Source organism: Myotis myotis, unplaced genomic scaffold, assembly GCF_014108235.1.
Source record: "Myotis myotis isolate mMyoMyo1 unplaced genomic scaffold, mMyoMyo1.p scaffold_m19_p_1, whole genome shotgun sequence".
In the NCBI taxonomy this organism is placed as follows: Eukaryota; Metazoa; Chordata; class Mammalia; order Chiroptera; family Vespertilionidae; genus Myotis; species Myotis myotis.
In genome coordinates, this window is record NW_023416313.1 from 119,529,494 (window position 1) to 119,547,689 (window position 18,196).

Genomic DNA, 18,196 nt, shown 5'->3' on the forward strand with positions numbered 1-18,196 from the left:
CACAGTTTCCAGCATTCTGGTTCAGAGAGGGGCTGGGTCCCAAAGAAATGGTTGAGGCTGCCCAGTCAGGCCTCTCAGCCCCAAACTAAGCAGGATGACCCCAATTATCTGACTTATTGAACAGCCTGTGAAATTGTTAAGACCCCATATTTATTAGACATTCCCATGGGCTGCTGCTCTCTGCTCAACATTGTGACTGCCCAGAGCAAATCTTGAAAGTGACTGATCCGTTTCATAGTCTAGAACCCAGGACTCAGAGTGGGAATGGCCACCCCAGGTTCTCACATTAAATAGGGCAGGGCAGACCTTGCCCTACTCAGCCTCCTATGACCACACAGGAGATCAGGGCTGCCCAGAACATAGCCCTGGCCACTTCATAGTTCTAAAACCCAGACAAGATATTGTGTACCTCTCCATCCTTCCCACTGCCCACCCTGGCTCCACTTTCATTTTATGCTCCTCCTTAGTGGCTTCTTCTTCCTGTTTTAAGTCCCCTGTGACTCACAGTTCCTTAGCCTGGGCTCCCATCATGACCCTGCCTGGAGCACCCTTCCAACTCCTCTTTTTCTGGGAAAGTTTTCCTTTTACAGCTGGCCTAGGAAGCCAGGAGGTAGGCAGGGACTCCTTCCTGGTCATGCTTCCCTAACTGGGACAAAGAAGGGCCCCAAGAGATTCCATTCATTCATCACCATGTCCTCAGCCCTCCTCTGTGCCCATCCTGTTTCCAACCTCGGCCCTGCCCCTGGAAGACCCTCAGCCCATGTTCCTGTTGATCTTCACAATAGTCCCCTGGATTGGGCAGATGAGAACCAAACTCAGAGAGGTTAAGCAACTTGCTCATAGCCACACAATTCACAAAAGCTGAGTGAGGACTAGAGCTCATGAATTCTTTCTTTGCATTCATGATTTTTTGGTCCAATGCACAAACTGAGCATTTATCTCCTCTGGTTCATAACATTTTAAAATCTTCCTTTAGGTTTTCCCATGATTTTTCTGGATCCAGGTGGGAAGCAGGAACCAGCCAGGGTCCCCTAGATCTTTAGAAGACCTAGACTAGAGAGTGTTCAGGGCACTGAAATGGCTTTGGAGCTGACAGGTTTTGGGGTCACTTTCCTTGAGCAGAGCCAGGCACTCATAGGCTTGATTTCCAGGAGCAGGGGTTGCTATGGCAGCTGCAGGCTAAGGTCAGGTCTTGGGGCTCCTGGGTAGGAGAAGGACTCATCAGAGCCCTTTTAGAACTTAGAGTCCAGTGTTTTGTCTTTCAGGCTGGCTCAGTCCTCACCCTGGAGAAGAGTTCACATTTTCCCAAGGTAGCCCCTCCACTGTTAGAAAGTTCTCCTTCAGCCACTCTCAAATTATCACTCTCTCCCCATCTGCTCCTCTGCCCAGCTCTCTGCACACAGAGACCCAGGTTTCAAGGCTCAAAAAGCCTGGCTGCTTCACCCCAGCAGCTGCCTTTATTGCCTCTCCTGATAACTAGGCCTAAACTGAGCCCCTGGACTCCTTTAATCTTTTGAGGAAGGTTGCATTATTATCCTGACTCACTGATAAGGAAACAGGCACAGAGAATGTCAGTGACCAGACCATGATTACACAGCTTGTGGGTGAGGAGCTGGTGTCCTCACCTTGCAGCCTAGACTGAGCCAACACTGTAAGGGACTCAGCAGCTCATGGAAGGCCTGTCACCCGCCCCTCAGGGCTCTAGGACTTTGGGGGAGGTTGTATGGCTATGCTGCAAGTGCCTGAGGACACATGACCCCTGCCCTCCTGCCCAGGACCTTCCCACCACCCAGACCACTGGATTTTCTCCCATACACAGAATCTGACCTCTCAATACCCAAGAGAGCTGTCCATCCCTGCCCTGGGAGCCACCCAGACCCTTCCTGGCCATGCCCAGTCCACCCTAAACCCTATCTAAATGCCCAGAAAGTGCCTGGTAATGGAGGAGGAAGCCCAGGCTCTGGGACCTCTTACTTGATCTCTGTCTGGCCACCTGCTTTCCGGGCGATCTGTACCAGCTCCTTCCCGTACCGCTCCTCTGCTTGGGCCCTGCAAGAACAAAGCATGGGCATTGCATCTCCTCCAGTTCTGTTGGCCATGGCTCCCTCAAATGTCTGCAGATCCCTCAAAAGTCTGCGACAGGACCGGAGAAACCACCCTCTTAGCATCTGGGAGCAGGTTGGTTTTCCAGGCTCCTCCTTCAGAAAGTTAAGCCCCCAGCACTTTCTCCAAATCAGGGGTGAGGAGCGTCCAGCCTGCAGGCCATATCATTTGGTCTGGCCCTGCCAAGACAACCGCAGGCAGGAGTCAGAATTCAATAAATCTAGAAGTTTTTTTCATAGCAATATAATTTTAAGTTGATAATTTTGTATGGCCTACAAATAATGTTATAAATATCCAAATGGCCTTTGGCAGAAAAAAGGTTCCCCACACCCATTCTAAATAAAGTTTGGCCAAATACAGGGACATCTGAAGAGTCTTGGTATTATTTTCCCACTTGGGGAAGGCCCACATCTGGGGAAACACAGGAAAGCCACAGTCATGACTTTGTTTTTTTTGTAAGGAAAATAACTTTATGTATAAAATATGTTATAACATAATATAGGAAAAGGCAATACGTTTTAAGAGAAATGGTCCAACTTTTTGAATATTTTTTTATGTACTCATATTTTCAATATCAGGAAAAAATGGTTGTCATTTTCTTTCTTTTTTTACTTTTATATTTTTATTGTTGACACTATCACAGATGTCCCCCACTTCCCCCATCCTTTGCCCACCTTCACCCACCTTTACCCACCTTGGCCTTCACCACACTGTTGTCTGTGTCCATGGGCTATACTTATATGTTTGGCTAATCTCTTCACCTTCTTTATCCCCACCACCCTCTTCCTGACAGCAGGTTGGCTGGGTTGGGCAGCCTCAGTCATTTTCCAGAACTAGGTGGAGGGTAGCCTCCTTCCTACACCTACCCTTGCCGACCCTGTTGGTGCTCACCTCTGCCTCAGAAGCTCTTCCATGTCCTTGCACATCTTCCTGCCATCCAGCAGCCGCTGCAGCAGCATCTCGTAGCCTGTGTGGGCTGTGAAGTCCCTGCACTGTCATACAGAACACAGGGATGTGAGAGGGCCATACTAGACAGTGCTGGGTGGAGAGCATAGCCTGGCAAGTACTCCTCTGACCACCTCCCCTTCTGCCCCCTATCTTCCTCATTCAAAAGCTCTTAAGATTCAGGACCTGGCTTCACACAGGCACACAGAAGGCCCCACCTCTCCCCAGTACTCCACATGTAAAGATACCAGGTACGTAAGTGAGACCTACCTGGAATCAGAGCTTACAGTCCAGGAGGCAACAACTCCCTAATGCAGGACAGCCATGGGAAGAGCCATTACCAAGGCCCCATGATGACAGCCTTTACAGGGTCCCCTGCACTGCTCGCTCCTGTCATTGTTTTAATAACCCTATTATCTCAGCTGTTTTTGAAAACTGAGTCACAGATGGGTGAAATGTGCCCAGGGTGACACAGCTTGAAAGTCATCTGGGTCAAGTCCATGCTCTTAACCTCTACACTATATGGTCTCTGCACTATATGGGCTGTCTGTGTGGGCTCAGGTAATCCTCTCATGCCCACCAAGTAAGGTAGGCTCTGAAGGTGACTTAAGTCAGGACTGGGCACACCAACACACATTTAGAACACAGGTAGGACATTTCATACATCTAGGACACGTAGGGCACATCTAGCACACCTAGCACATTTGGCACAAAAGCTGGTTCGCCCCAGGTCCACCTCTTAACCAGGGCAGTTGAGGAAGTGCGTCTTGGAGAATTCAAGACACAGGTCCTATTTTACCTCCCACCCAGCATTTGGTGACTGTTTCTGAGCCATCTAATTCTCTTTTCTCATCCCTGGAGTGGACTCTGAACTTCTGGTGTAGGAAGTTGGGGAGGGAGGTTATACTCAAGGACTAGGAAGGGACAGAAGTTCTCCTAAGACATCTCTAGGTCTAGGGAGTGGGTCTTGGGGTCAGGCTGCCCCCTCAAAGCTCACTGACTGCCAGGGGAGGAGGTGATGAAATGTCATACTGAAAACAGAGGCTTTTATGTCTCTGGCCCCAACATCCATTCATATTATATATATATGTTTTATTGTTGAGAGTATTACAGATATCCTGCCCTTTATTCCCCTCCTTGTTGCTCTCTTCCACCCAGATTCCACCTTACCCCAGGCCTTGACTACCCTATTGTCTGTGTCCTTGGGTAATGCATATTTGCATATAAGTCCTTTGGTTAATCTCTTCACACTACCCTTCCCCCTTCCCTCAGAGATTCATTACTCGATTCCACATTTCTATGCCTCTGATTCTATTTTATTCATCAGTTTATTTTATCCATTAGACTCTTTGTTCATTTATTTTGATTTTAGATTCAATTGTTTGTTTGTTTGTTTGTTTGTTTGTTTGTTTATTTATTGTTAATCCTCACCTGAGGATAGTTTTCCATTGATTTTTAAAGAGAGTGGAAGGGAGGGGGGGGGAGACAGAGAGAGAAACACCAGTGTGAGAGAGACACATTGATTGGTTGCCTCCTGCACATGCCCCAACCAAGGTCGGGGATGGAGCCTACAACTGAGGTATGTGTCCTTGACCAGAATCAAACCCGGGACCCGTCAGTTTATGGGCTGATGCTCTATCCACTGAACCAAAATGGCTAGGGCTATCCTTTTTTTAAAAAAATTTCTTTATTGATTAAGGCCGAAACCGGTTTGGCTCAGTGGATAGAGTGTCGGCCTGCGGACTGAAAGGTCCCAGGTTTGATTCTGGTCAAGGGCATGTACCTGGGTTGCGAGCACATCCCCAGTGGGAGATGTGCAGGAGGCAGCTGATCGATGTTTCTCTCTCATCGATGTTTCTAACTTTCTATCTCTCTCCCTTCCTCTCTGTGAAAAATCAATAAAATATATTTAAAAAAAATAAAAAAATTTCTTTATTGATTAAGGTATTACATATGTGTCTTTATCACCCCATTTTCCCCCCTCATATCCCCCCACCATGCCCTCACCACTCTGTTGTCTGTGTCCATTGGTTAGGCTTATATGTATGCATACACATCCTTTGGTTGATCTCTCCCCCTTACCCCCACCCTCCCCTACTTCCCCTCTAAGGTTTGATGGTCTGATTGATGCTTCTCTGTCTCTGGATCTGTTTTTGTTCATCAGTTTATGTTGTTCATTATATTCCACAAATGAGTGAGATCGTGTGATATTTATCTTTCTCTTACTAGCTTATTTCACTCTCAGCATAATGCTCTCCAGTTCCATCCATGCTGTTGCAAATGGTAAGAACTTCTTTTTAACTGCAGCATAGTATTCCATTGTGTAGATGTACCACTGTTTTTTAATCCACTCATCTGCTGATGGGCACTTAGGCTGTTTCCAAATCTTAGTTATGGTGAATTGAGCATAGGGGTGCATATATCCTTTCTGATTGGTGTTTCTAGTTTCTTGGGAAATATTCTAGAAGTGGGATCACTGGGTCAAATGGAAGTTCCATTTTTAGTTTTTTAAGGAAACTCCATACTGTTCTCCACAGTGGCTGCACCAGTCTGCATTCCTACCAGCAGTGCACGAGGGTTCCTTTTTCTCCTCATCCTCACCAGCACTTGTCATTTGTTGATTTGTTGATGATAGCCATTCTGACAGGTGTGAGATGGTACCTCATTGTCATTTTGATTTGCATCTGTTGGATGATTAGTGACTTTGAGCATGTTTTCATATGTCTTTTGGCCTTCCTTCTGTCTTCTTTTGAAAAGTATCTATTTAGGTATGTTGCCCATTTTTTGATTGGGTTGTTTATCTTCCTTTTGTTAAGTTGTATGAGTTCCCTGTAAATTTTGGAGATTAAACGCTTATCGATGATAACATTGGCAAATATGTTCTCACATGCAGTGGGCTTTCTTGTTGTTTTGTTGATGGTTTCTTTTGCTGTGCAAAAGTTTTTTATTTTTATGTGGTCCCATTTGTTTATTTTCTCTTTAGTTTCCATTGCCCTAGGAACAGTATCAGTGAAGAAATTGCTTCAGCATATTTCTGAGATTTTGCTGCCTGTGGATTCCTCTGTTTGTGGTTTCCCGTCTTATGTTTAAGTCCTTTATCCATTTTGAGTTTATTTTTGTGTATGGTGTGAGTTGGTGGTCTACTTTCATCTTTTTGCATGTATCTGCCCAATTTTCCCAACACCATTTATTGAAGAGACTGTCTTGACTCCATTGTATGTTCATGCCTCCTTTGTCAAATATTAATTAAGCATAGTAGCCTGGGTCGATTTCTGGGTTCTCTATTCTATTCCATTGATCTATATGTCTGTTCTTGTGCCAATACCAGGCAGTTTTGAGAACAGTGGCTTTGTAATACAGCTTGACATCTGGTATTGGGATCCCACCTACTTTGTTCTTCTTTCTCAGGATTGCTGCAGCTATTCAGGGTCTTTTTTTATTCCAGACGAATTTTTGGAGAGTTCATTCTAGGTCTGTGAAATATTCCATTGGTATTTTAATGGGGAGTGCATTGAATCTATAGATTGCCTTGGGTAGTATGGACATTTTGATGATGTTGATTCTACCAATCCACGAACACGGTATGTTCTTCCATCTATATCTCTTTTTTCAGTGTCCTGTAGTTTTCCGGGTATAGGTCTTTTACTTCCTTAGTTAAGTGTTGATAGATATGTATTTATTGCCATTTTATTATTCATATTTTTATCTTTCTCCTACTTCTCTTCTTTCTCCTCCTCCTTTTTTTTAAAAAATATATTTTTAATTGATTTTTTTACAGAGAGGAAGGGAGAGGGAGCATCAATGAGAGAAACATCGATCAGCTGCCTCCTGCACACTCCCCACTGGGTATATGCCTGCAACCAAGGTACATGCCCTTGACCAGAATCGAGCTCAGGACCCTTGAGTCCATAGGCTGACACTCTATCCACTAAGCCAAACCAGTCAGGGCTCCTCCTTCTTCTTGAAGACCCTTCAACATTTCATGTAATACTGGTTTAGTGGTGATGAACTCCTTTAGTTTTCTGTTGTCTGTGAAGTTCTTTATTTGACTTTCAATTCTAAATGATAGGTTTGGTGGGTAGAGTAATCTTTGTTGTAAGTCCTTGCTTTTATCACTTTAAATATTTCTTGTCAATCCCTTCTGGCCTGCAGTTTCTGTTGAGAAATCAGCTGACAGTTGTATGGGTGCTCCCTTGTAGGTAATTAATTCCTTTTTCTTGCTGCTTTTAAGTTTCTCTCTTAGTCTTTGGCATTTTAATTATGATGAGTCTTAATGTGAGCTTCTTTGGGTTCATCTTGTTTGGGACTCTCTGTGCTTCCTGGACCTGTATGTCTTTCTTTCAATATATAGGGGAAGTTTTTTTTATCATTATTTCTTCAAATAGGTTTTCAATTTCTTCCTCCCTCACTTCTCCTTCTGGCACCCCCATGATGCAAATGTTGGTACGCTTGAAGTTGTCCCAGAGGCTCCTTACACTATTTTTATGTTCTTGGATTCTTTTATTTTTGCTCTTCTGATTGGGCATTATTTGCTTCCTCATATTTCAAGTCACTGATATGATTCTGGGCATCCTCTACTCTACTTTTGATATCCTGTAAATTATTCTTCATTTCAGTTAGTGTAGCCTTCATTGCTGACTGGTCCTTTTTCATGTCTTTGATGTTCTCACTATTTCCTTGAAATTCTCACTAAGTTCCTTGACATTCTCACTTAGTCCCTTGAAGCTCTCATTAATTTCCTTGAGCAACCTTATAATCATTGTTTTGAGCTCTGTATCTAGTAATTTGCTTGCCTCCATTTCATTTAGGTCTTTTTGGAGATTTTTTTTTTTGTTCTTTCATTTGTGACATGTTTCTTTGTCTCTGCATTTTGGCTGCTTCCCTGTGTTTGTTTCTATGTATTAGGTAGAGCTGCTATGTCTCCTGGAATTGGTACTATGAGCTTGTGTAGTAGGTGTCCTATAGGGTCCAGTGGCTCAGCCTTCCCAGTCCCACCTGAGCTGGGCACTCTAGGTGTGCCCTTTGTAGGCTGTGTGCATTGTCCTGTTGTAGTTGAGCCTTGATTGCTGTTGGCATCATGGGGAGGAATTGACCCCAAGGCCAACTGGCTGTGAGGACCAGCATGTCTACAGTGGGAGAGCTGCAGTGCAAGAGATATCCCTATGGAGCAGGACAGGCTTCAGTGGGGCGTTGCCGCTTACCAAGTCCATCCTTTGAGTGTGTCACTCGTAGATGTGGTAGAGTTGTAATCTGATGTGGTCTGAGGCTGTCCACTGGGTGCCCTGGCTCTGGGGCCTTCCAGGAAGTGCAAAGTCAGCCACTGCCTGTGCCCTGCCTGGAGCCAACCTGCAGATGGCTGCTACTTCTGTTGGGCTTGGAGGTTCCCAGAGAGGCCAAGCTGTGCACCTTAGCAAGCTGTTGCTAGTGCTGGGCCTGGGGCCACTTATTGAGAGGTCTGAGGCACACTGAGTCCAGCTGATGCTTGTTTGAGAGATTTTAGAAAAGTCTGAAGCCTGAACCAGAATAGGCCATTTGTATGGAAAAGCCACTATAAACAGCCTGGGTGGGGCTGCAAATTGGGTGGGGTGGAATCTCAGGGATCATCAAGGTGGGTTGAACAGTGTGGACCAGATTGATGGAGGCTCAGATATGGTGCCTGCCAGTCAGCTCTGTTGGGGGGAGGTGCCAACACTTTTGTCTGGAAAAAAGCTGCCCCCCGAGTTCTTGCCCTCATGCTACACAAGTTAGTTTCTCCTTGTATGACACTGGATCCTTTCAAACTGCTACCCTAGTGCTGGAGCTTAGAGTTTGAGTAAGTCTGTGCACTAGCCCTTTAAGAGGAATTGCCCGAGAGTCCAGCAGCCTCTATGTCACTCAGCCAAAATCCCTGCTGGTTTTTACAGCCTGAAATTATGGGGACTTCTCTTCCCAACACTGGATCCCTAGGCTGGGGATCAGGTGTGGGGCTGGGACCCCTTGCTCCTCATGGGGGGCCTCTGTGGCTAAGATATCCCTCCCAATTAAAAACACGCCACATGTGGGTGTCGGACCAGCCTGTTCCATGCCTCCACCCCTCCTTCCAGACTCGGTGTGGTTCCTTCTTTAATTCTCTAGCTGTAGGGCTTCTATTCAGCCAAATTTGAGGTGGTTATGAATGAAAGTTGTTCTGTATTTATTTATAATTTTGAAGTGGTTTGGGGAGGCAGTGAGTACCAGCATTTACCTTGGTTTCTTGTCCATGCATCCATTCTTGAGGAAGGGTCCAAAACCCTTGAGGGCACTCAGCCAGGTAATTGGAAATCAGGTCAAGATTCAGCACCTAATGCCTTCTTTTCTTTCTTCAGAGACCCCAAGATAGCCTCAGAAACTGGGAAAAAGAGCTCCATTTCTCTGATCTCACACACCATATCCCCATCTCTCAGAGCTCAGAGAATCAAGGAAGCTTCCACACACTCTTGGAGGTGGAAGTCTACTGTCTTAAAGTCAAAGCTGGTGGTACTCCCGAGGAAGGTCAGATGTAGTAGGAAAGGGTAGAGGTAGCCCTAGTTATACTAACTGGCCCTGTGTCAAACCCAGCCCACACTCAACAAACTCAGAATAGTGGTATCTTTAGGCCTGTAGTAATTAGGACCCCAAGCTTATTCTTTCTTCCGCATTCCTAGAAATTCCTTAGGCCTAGGCTCCACTGCCCACAGGGTGACAATCAGGGTGTCTGGACCTTAATTGGCCACTCAGGGCACCAGCAGAAAAAAGTTGTACCCCAAACCCTCTGCAGTCCTATTCTGGGGCCTGGGACAGCTTCAGTGTCCAGGCTGATGTTTCTGGGCTAAGCTGGGCCAGACTTCCATTTCTGTGGCTTTCATGGACAGCAATTTGCCCACTAACCAGCAAGGAGACTATGGCTTCTTGCCCCTCAGTCTCAGTCTTTTCCCTCCCTCTGGACCTACAGGGCAGAAGGAAAATGAATCTGGAGGCCTCCTGCCCTTTCCCCATGAGGAGGTCACTCTAAGCTGGACATCAGCATTCAGGTCTGAACTCCACAGATCACCATAAGGGAGGCATCTTGTCCAGTGCCCTCTCCCAGCCCTTGGGGAAACTGAGGTCCAAAGAAGTGAAGGGCCTAGCTGAGATCACACAGACAGAAGTAGGACAAGGGACCTATTATTACTCCATGATGTGCCTGGGAGAGATGGCAAGGAGTTGAACAGTGAACTCTGACAGGATTCTAGCCCTGCAATAAGACACTCTCCTCTTTCTTGCCAGTCCATGCTCAACTTGAGTCTCCATAGGAATCCCTGTCCTTATTCTCAGAGTAGAAAGAGAAGCAAAACTGAACCTACATTGGCTGTTCTGGAGGAAGCAGAAGGCAGTGAGGGGCCTTGCAGGCCGAGTCCCCAGGAGCTCATGTCCCCAAAGTGCCACCATCTCAAGAATCTTGTTCATTGTCTGCTCGGAGCCAGAGGCACTAGCAGGTGGTACTAGCAGGTGATACTACCATAAAAAATGACTAGCCTATTATAAGAAAGTGCCCGAGTCCCCAGGAGCTGCAACCTTCCTGAGACTGCACCCTCAGCCACCTCCTCAAGGGGGTGAGTTATGATTCATTGTTCAGAGCTGGGAAGTATGCTGTTGAGGAAACAAATGTACTAATCATTCAATCAGTTAATCAGTTAATTAGTTGGTTCTCCAGGTCCACAGTACAAGACCCAGCACCAGATCACTCCATCCATAGTCCACCCTGACTTTCTCTTCCTGTACCCTACCAACTTCATCCTCTAAATATCAAGAGCTCCTTATTGGTCCCCCTCACTTATGGGCTCAGGCTGACATTTACAGAATGCCAATGCAACCAGAAGGAAGGTCTCTCACTTCTTTCTTTCCACCCACTGCCTCTGTCACCTGAAACCTGCCCATTGCTTTGCCCTTTGTGAAATTTCTATTTGTGGAGTCCACCTGCCACACACTTCACCAAGAACATCACAGCCATTATCTAATTGAAAACACACACCCAAGGAGGTAAGGATGGTGATGAGGAGGCCCAAGGTCACTCACCTGGTAAAGGTCAGAATCTGGGATACGAACTTAGGTTGGCCTATTCCCAAAGCCGCATACCTACACCAGTCATTCAATCCCATGAACTGTTTTTTAAAAATTTGAAACATCAGAAAAACTGATTTAAAATTATTTTTGAAAATTATCATTCAAATTCCTCTTCAAATCAAAGCTGTACTTCAGGTTATTCAGTTGAGGAATGCTGCCTTGGAGAAGGGCTGTGCTGGCTCTGCAGACAAAGCGCTGACAGCCAGCAAGTAGCCAGAAGCCCCATAATGTGGGATCTAAGGTAACCCACCTTGAGATAGGATGCCAGGTGGCCAACAGATGCAGTTCCCTCCTTTGAGAGTCTTGCTCAAGCCAGATGTAGATCACAGGACTGCCATCTATGCTCTGTGGGTGGCCACTCTGGGCCTCACATTCCCCATGAAGGGACCAGATCAGGGCTGCAGGCTATCTCTTGAGGCTTCTGGAGGAGGTACTCAGGAAAGCTCTGGGTAGGAGGAAGCATATTCCTGCCTCAGCCTTAAGACAGTGTAGGGAAGGCCTAAGTATTATCCTGTTCTGCTCAGGGACAGCCCACCTGCTTCCCATTCTAGGTGGATCTGGGTGTGAACCATTGTCTAGGCCTGTGAGGTGGCCATGACCCTGCCATGCTCCTATTGGGTAGAGAAACATTTTCTGTACCCCCCATCACTTCCTTCTTTTCCTGCCCATATCACTCTTGGTAGCTTCAGATACCCGGGCTCTGAGGAAGTTACTTCCCTTCTTGGAACCTGGTTTCCTCATTGAGGAAGTGGTGTCAGAGGCCAATCTCTCTCCTGACCCTGATAGTCACCCCTCTAGAGCACAAACCCATCAGGACAGACTGGCTGCCAAGTCAGGGAGGGTTCCCAGGCTTTTTCTGACAGACTGGACAGAGTTCAGCAGACTAGATATGGATTCACATCCCATCTGGTGACCCTGGTTGTTCTCAACTTCTACTCTCTACTTCGACCCCCAATCCTGGAAAAATGGTCTTAATAGTTCCTACCACCTAGGGTTAATCTGATAAGCCAATGAAATCAGGTGAGAATAGTGATCAGAACTTTCTCTGAGGCAGATACTGGGCTAAGATGATTATCCTCATGTAATAGCTGAGGACTAGGGAACCCAGAGAGGTTACCTAACCTGCAGAGCACAGCTGAGATTTGAACCCAGCTCTCCCAGACCAAGATCTTGGCTCTTAACCTCCCATTCCTTTACCTCTCTTCAAAGCCCCAAGCTCACTGACTGTTCTGCAAATGGTAGGTCCCCATGCCCTGCCCCATTTCTGCCTGTTGCACCACCCCCACCAGACAGAGCCTTCCCCCAGTGTGGCCAGCACCATCTACCCACCACAGCCCACACACTCTCCCCTACCAGAGGATCCATTTAAAAGGCTGCATACTCTTTTTCAAGTGCTCCTTTCCATTGAATTTCAGAACATAAAGTACATCAGAGAACAGCTAAACCTCTAACCTTGGAGGGAGAAGCCTGAAATTTGGTCCCCATCTGCCAAGACTAAGATGGGTAGCGTTGGTAAAGTCCCTTGCCCTCTCTGGGCCTTTCTGACTATGAAATGGCTATAAGGGGAAGAAGTGACCTTCAATTGACCTTCTAGTAGGGAGTTTCATATGTGTATGCTGGCTTTTGGAAGCCATGGCAACCAGTGGCAGTGTCTTACTTAGAGAAATCTGAAGTCAGGAGATGGGCTGGAGCTGCCTGGAGGCTGAGGGAAGAGTGAGGCTGGGTGGCTGGCCTGTCCAGGGATTGGCACTGATATTTTACTTTGGAACTAAGTGGGGGCCACAGAAGGTAACTCAGAAGAGCATCCTGTAACTCTACCCTTGAGAACTGCCTGGCAGGGCGAGAGGAGGCACCAAAAGAAACTGTGTGGAGTGAACTGTTGGATATGATTATGAGGGGTCTAAGGCAGACAGCAGCAAAAAATAGGCAGATATTGCAGAGGGTACTACTCCAGGGGGGCGGGTTGGCAAAGAGCCTACCAAGGTATTCAGAAGAGGAAGAGCTGATCTGTGGACACCTACCACCTACTACACTTTCAGCAGTTACAATAGCACCAGGAAAACAAATCTTTCACCCTTTTAGAGTCCTGTTCATGGAGATGTCAGGAGCAGCTGGAAGTGGGTGCTGGAATTAGCCTCCAGCATGCAGCAAGTATTCCAGCAAGTGGGTATGTGTAGAACATAGCAAGTGAAGAAATGGACCCTATTCTCTTTTCCTATCATAGGCTTCAAATACACAGATGAAGCCTGGGAAGCTTTAAACTGAATGAGAGTGAAATTCTGATCTTAGTTTGTTGAACTGGAGTAAGTTATATCTGAAAAGAACTAGAAAATCTCTAACACATGCCTCAGGGACTCTTGAGACAATGTGGCTTCATGACTGTTGGCTTGTGAGGTGCCCCATGGAGGAAACCAGACCATTTGCCTGCAGATTCAAAGGCTCATTACCCAGCACCTTTAAATAAACCAGACAGACTCATTCCCTCTACTTCTTATAATAGTTACAGAAATATGGAAACTGAGGCTCTGAGAGAGCAAGTCAATGAGTAGCAACCAGGCTCTTTCCCCTGCCCCTCGCCTATTACCCCATAGTGGGTCTCGCCTTCACTGTTTTTATTCAGCAAACTGAGGAAGCCGAAGGACCAAACACTGCCATGGATGGATGGATGGATGGATGGATGGATGGATGGATGGATGACCTAAGACTTCAGTAGAGTAGGCAAGCTGGTTCCTTACCCAGAGTATCCCAGAAGGAGGGTTGGATGAGGAGAAGATCCCAAGCAAAGGCCCTTGAGGAATCCTTGAGGAATAATGTCACCTGTAGATCTTTGTGGGGCCATTAGAAACAGAGGTTGTGTTCTTTTTTAAAAAAAATTTTTTTTAAAAAAACAAAGAGCTTATAAATCCAAGAGCATGTCAGACATTAGAAAGGTTTTGTACAAGAATGGTAGGGTAAAAGCAGGAAACAATTTTCCTTTCTTCTACCTTCCAAAGCCATTATTAGATCTCTCTTCCCCACTGCTCAGCATGTGTTAGAAGTTTTCTAGGGAGAGATCTGTGGATGATGTCCTCAGAGCCCTAGGCAAGACTCAGGGGAATAAAAAAAAAAAGAGAGAGACTCAGGGGGATAGACAGGGAGGCCAACTCCAGTTCAATACAAGGAAGTCTTTTCCAAGAGCTTAAGAGACCCCAGTTATGGAATGCAGGGAAAGCTGCCTCAACAGGTGACAAGCACCTCTTCACTAGTGGTCTGTGAGCAGTTGGAGGTTCCACAGAGAAGACCTGTCCTTGTACTAGGTGTTTTTGGTCTAGATGTGTTCTGACCCAAGGATTGGAAGGAACCATGAATAAACAGATAATTGTGAGATGATTTGCAGATTTTCTAAGATAGTTCAGGATAGATGTCACAGGGAGAGAATTGAGAAGGCATAGACAGACATTTATTTTTTAAGAACCAAATGTGATGTGGTTAGATGAGCTATTCTGGTTTTAGCTGGGCTGACAGGAGCTTGAGATTAGAAATGTATTTCCATTGACCACCTTCCCTCCCCCGAGTCTGACAGATGGCCCTGCAGGGCCTCCCAGGGCTCCTCACCAGAGTAACTGAGCAACCCAGCTGGCTAGTTCCCTAACACATCTGGGTCCCCTTGCCTTGGGTCCTCGCTTGGTCCCAACATGCTGGGAAGCCTGCAGGCCTGTGTCTGACAGTACCTTGCAACCTTCTGGAGACCCTGTGAGACTCTGTGAACTTTCAGGGCCTCCCAGGAATCCCACATACCTAGATGAGGTTGAGGTGGGCAACACAAGCACCAAAAGAGGACCTACTGTGTGCATCTGGTGTCTCTTATCTCAGTAAGAGTGACTGAAGGGTGCTATTGTTTGAGGACACTGAGGATGAGAGAAGTTTTATAATTTTTCCAGGACCAAACAGCAATTTTATGGGTGTGCCAGACTTTAGACCAAAGTCTGTCTGGCTTAAAAGCTTTGTTCTTTTAAATAGGCCTCCTCCATTATCAGGAAGGAAAAGTCTCCACTATCACAGTCCCCTCTCCCCAGTCTGTGATGACTGCCCACTTCCCCTCCACCATCTCAAATCTTAAAGGCCCAGCTCAATATCCTACTTCTTCCTTCTGCTTTATGAAACCAAAATGTATTGAAAAGATAGAACAAGGAGGGGTTGGGGTTGGGGGTGAGCACAAGTCCAGGTAGAGAAAATGAGCCCTTCTGGTTTAAGAGCCTGGAAGTGTGATGCTCAAAACTGTAAGTCTGAGTGAAAGGCAGCAATGAGAGATCTGAGGGGGTTGGATAGGTGTCTGAAGATGTGGCTTGAGGCCAGCTGAAGGAGAGTCCTGAGTCAGGCAGAAAAAGGTACGAGGATTTCCTAAGAGCTTAATAGGAGCCGGAGCCAGGGCCAGGTTCAGGGAAAGGAACAGGGTAGGATGTGTATAGGGAGAGGCCAGTGTTCTTGATATCTTATCACCTCTAATTCACAGAGAAGTCCACTGTGCTGTTATTGTTCCATGTTACAGATGAACAACTGAGGCTCAGCAAAGTGAGTGAATAGTGTTCAGTCATAAAAAGGAATGAAATTCTGACACATGCTAAAATATGAGTGAACCTGAAAGACATTATGCTAAGTGAAGTAAACCAGATGCAAAAGGACAATTATTATATGAGGTTCCTACTTAGGCAAATTCATAGAGAAAGAAAGTAGAAAGAAGTAGGAGAAAGGAAATGGAGATGGAGAATTATTGTTTAACTAGAGGCCCAGTGCATGACATTTATGCACCGGTAGGGTCCCTAGGCCTGGCCAGTGATCAGGGCCGATCGGGGCCTTCCAGCTGCTGGCTGGGGCCTCCCTTCATCCTGTGCCAGCCCCTGATGGTCAGCGCATGTCACAGAGAGTGATCAAACCCCCGGTCTCTCGGTCGAGCTCCCACAGGGACACTTGGCTTATTAGCCTTTTTTTATGTATAGATGGGTACAGAGTTTCTGTTTGGGATGATGAAATGGTCCAGAAATAGATAGTGGTGATGCTTGTATAACATTGTGAATGTACTTTATGCTACTGAATTGCACACTTACAATGGTTAAAATGGTAAATTTTATGTTATGTATATCTATAATAATAAAAGCATAATATGCTAATTAGACTGGATAGCCAAATGACCTTCTGGACATCATTCCAGATGTCCTTCCAGATGAAACTGCAGCAGTGGGGATGGAGGCAAAGATGGTTAGGGGCAATCAGGCAGCAGGTAGGCGAGCAGTTACGGGAGATCAGACAGGCAGGTGAGCAGTTAGGGGCATCAGGCAGGCAGAGTTGTTAGGGGCATCAGGCAGGCAGGCAGAGGTGGTTAGGGGCTATCAGGCAGGAGGCAGAGGTGGTTGGGGTGATCAGACAGGCAGGCAGAGTGGTTAGGGGCCATGAGGCAGGTAGGCAAGCAGTTAGGAGCGTTCAGGCAGTCAGGCAGGTGAGTAGTTAGAGGCATCAGGCAGGCAGGCAGAGTGGTTAGGGGCAATCAGGAAGGCAGCTGAATGGTTAGGGGTGATTAGTCAGGCAGGCGAGTGGTTAGGGGCAATTAGGCAGACAAGCAGAGTGGTTAGGGATGATCAGGAAGGCAGGCAGGTGAGTGGTTAGGAGCCAGCAGTTCTGGATTGTCAGAGGGATCCCGGATTGTGAGAGGGTGCAGGCCAGGCTGAGGACCCCCCACCTCCAGTGCATGAAGGCCGTGCACTGGGCCTCTAGTTTACAAAAATAAAAAAGTAATTGTATAAGATTATAAGGTTAAAAAAACAAAACTAACCTCTACCCTCTACTCATTCACAAGGGAGTAAAATGGAGTCATGTAAATGGTAAAAGCCAGATGTCTGTTCCTTAGCAATGGCAGCGCATCCAGGATCACCACTGTTATCTACACCAATGATTCTCAACTGTGTCTCACTTTGGAAACACTGGAGAACTTTGAAAAATATTGATACTCAGTCCCCATCTCCAAATTCAGAGGTAATTGGCTTGGGGTGTGGCCTGGACATTGGGATTTTTTAAGAATTACAGTCCTACAAGATCTGGCTCCCTGTTACATTTCTGACCTGATTTCCAATTACTCTTTACCTCATCTCTCTACCCCAGTCACACAGGCCTCTTTGTTGTTCCTTGAAGCACTCTCCTGCCTCAGTTCATCACCTCCTCCTCTCATCTCCTGTATGGCTCAGCATCTGTTTTTTCATTTCCATAGCTAGGAAGCCCTGAGTATCAACTGGCCAGTCCATCCTCACCCTGACTGCTACTTGAGCTCCAGCTAGCACTTCCTGTTACCCAATAGTAGGTGGCCTGTCAACATCAGCAGAAGTGGCTGTCACTCATCTGCCTGTACGGTCATCAACTGCTCAGGGTTCTAAGTCTCAGCAAACCACAACACCCTCCCACTAACCCCAAAGGGCTCTCTGATCCAGGCCTGAGAAGATAGCACCAGGCCTGGCCCATTAGCCCCAAAATCCATCTGGGTGGCATCCCCAGGCACACATCCCCTTGGTTTTCTCTTTGTAAAATAGAAATAATACCAAATTCACAGGGCTATTGTTGGAATTAAATGCATCTTGTCACTTGAAGCCATGGGAAGGGTCTCTAATGGTGAAATTTAATATGCAATGGTGAACAGAGTTGGAAAGGAATTCTGAGAATAGGGGAATCCACATATGAGGCTCACCCTAAAGTATAGTGCATATCCAATTATAAATCTGGGTCGCTTGGGACCTGTTCTATGAAGGGCAGCAGAAGGTAGTCCCTTTAGCATTGCCCTGAGCCTCCCCATCTTCTTAGGTGAACGTAACTCTGACATCCTACAGATATGGAAACTGAAGTTCAGACAGGGGAAATGATTCTCCAAGGCTCCCAGCAAGTGAGGGTGAGGGGCAGGTGAGGCTTCAAAGAAGCTTGTTCCCTTCTGAGCCTCAAGAAGGGGAATTACTCAGCCTGTAAGGAAGGGACCTTCTGGAGCTATCACAGTGGGGAGCCCTGGTGTGAGCAGCCCTCAAGGCACAGGGCA

At 46.5% G+C, this 18,196-nt stretch overlaps 1 protein-coding gene across 7 annotated transcripts in view; it reads right to left on the minus strand.

Moving 5' to 3' along the window:
- Nucleotides 1–18,196, minus strand: part of PSTPIP1 (proline-serine-threonine phosphatase interacting protein 1) — a 45,575-nt gene that overhangs the window by 20,219 nt on the left and 7,160 nt on the right. For 6 of the 7 annotated variants that reach the window (XR_004974076.1, XM_036349998.1, XM_036349960.1 and 3 more), the window contains exons 2-3: nucleotides 2,995–3,095; nucleotides 1,975–2,049 (exon numbers count right to left, since the gene is read on the minus strand). Coding sequence is in view for 6 of the 7 variants with exons in the window: in XM_036349998.1 (XP_036205891.1) it covers nucleotides 1,975–2,049; nucleotides 2,995–3,095 (176 nt within the window). In the remaining variant the exon portion in view is untranslated. Of the gene's footprint in view, nucleotides 1–1,974; nucleotides 2,050–2,994; nucleotides 3,096–11,398; nucleotides 11,594–18,196 lie in introns of all 7 variants that reach the window. The other variant, XM_036350010.1, reaches the window with a different exon arrangement.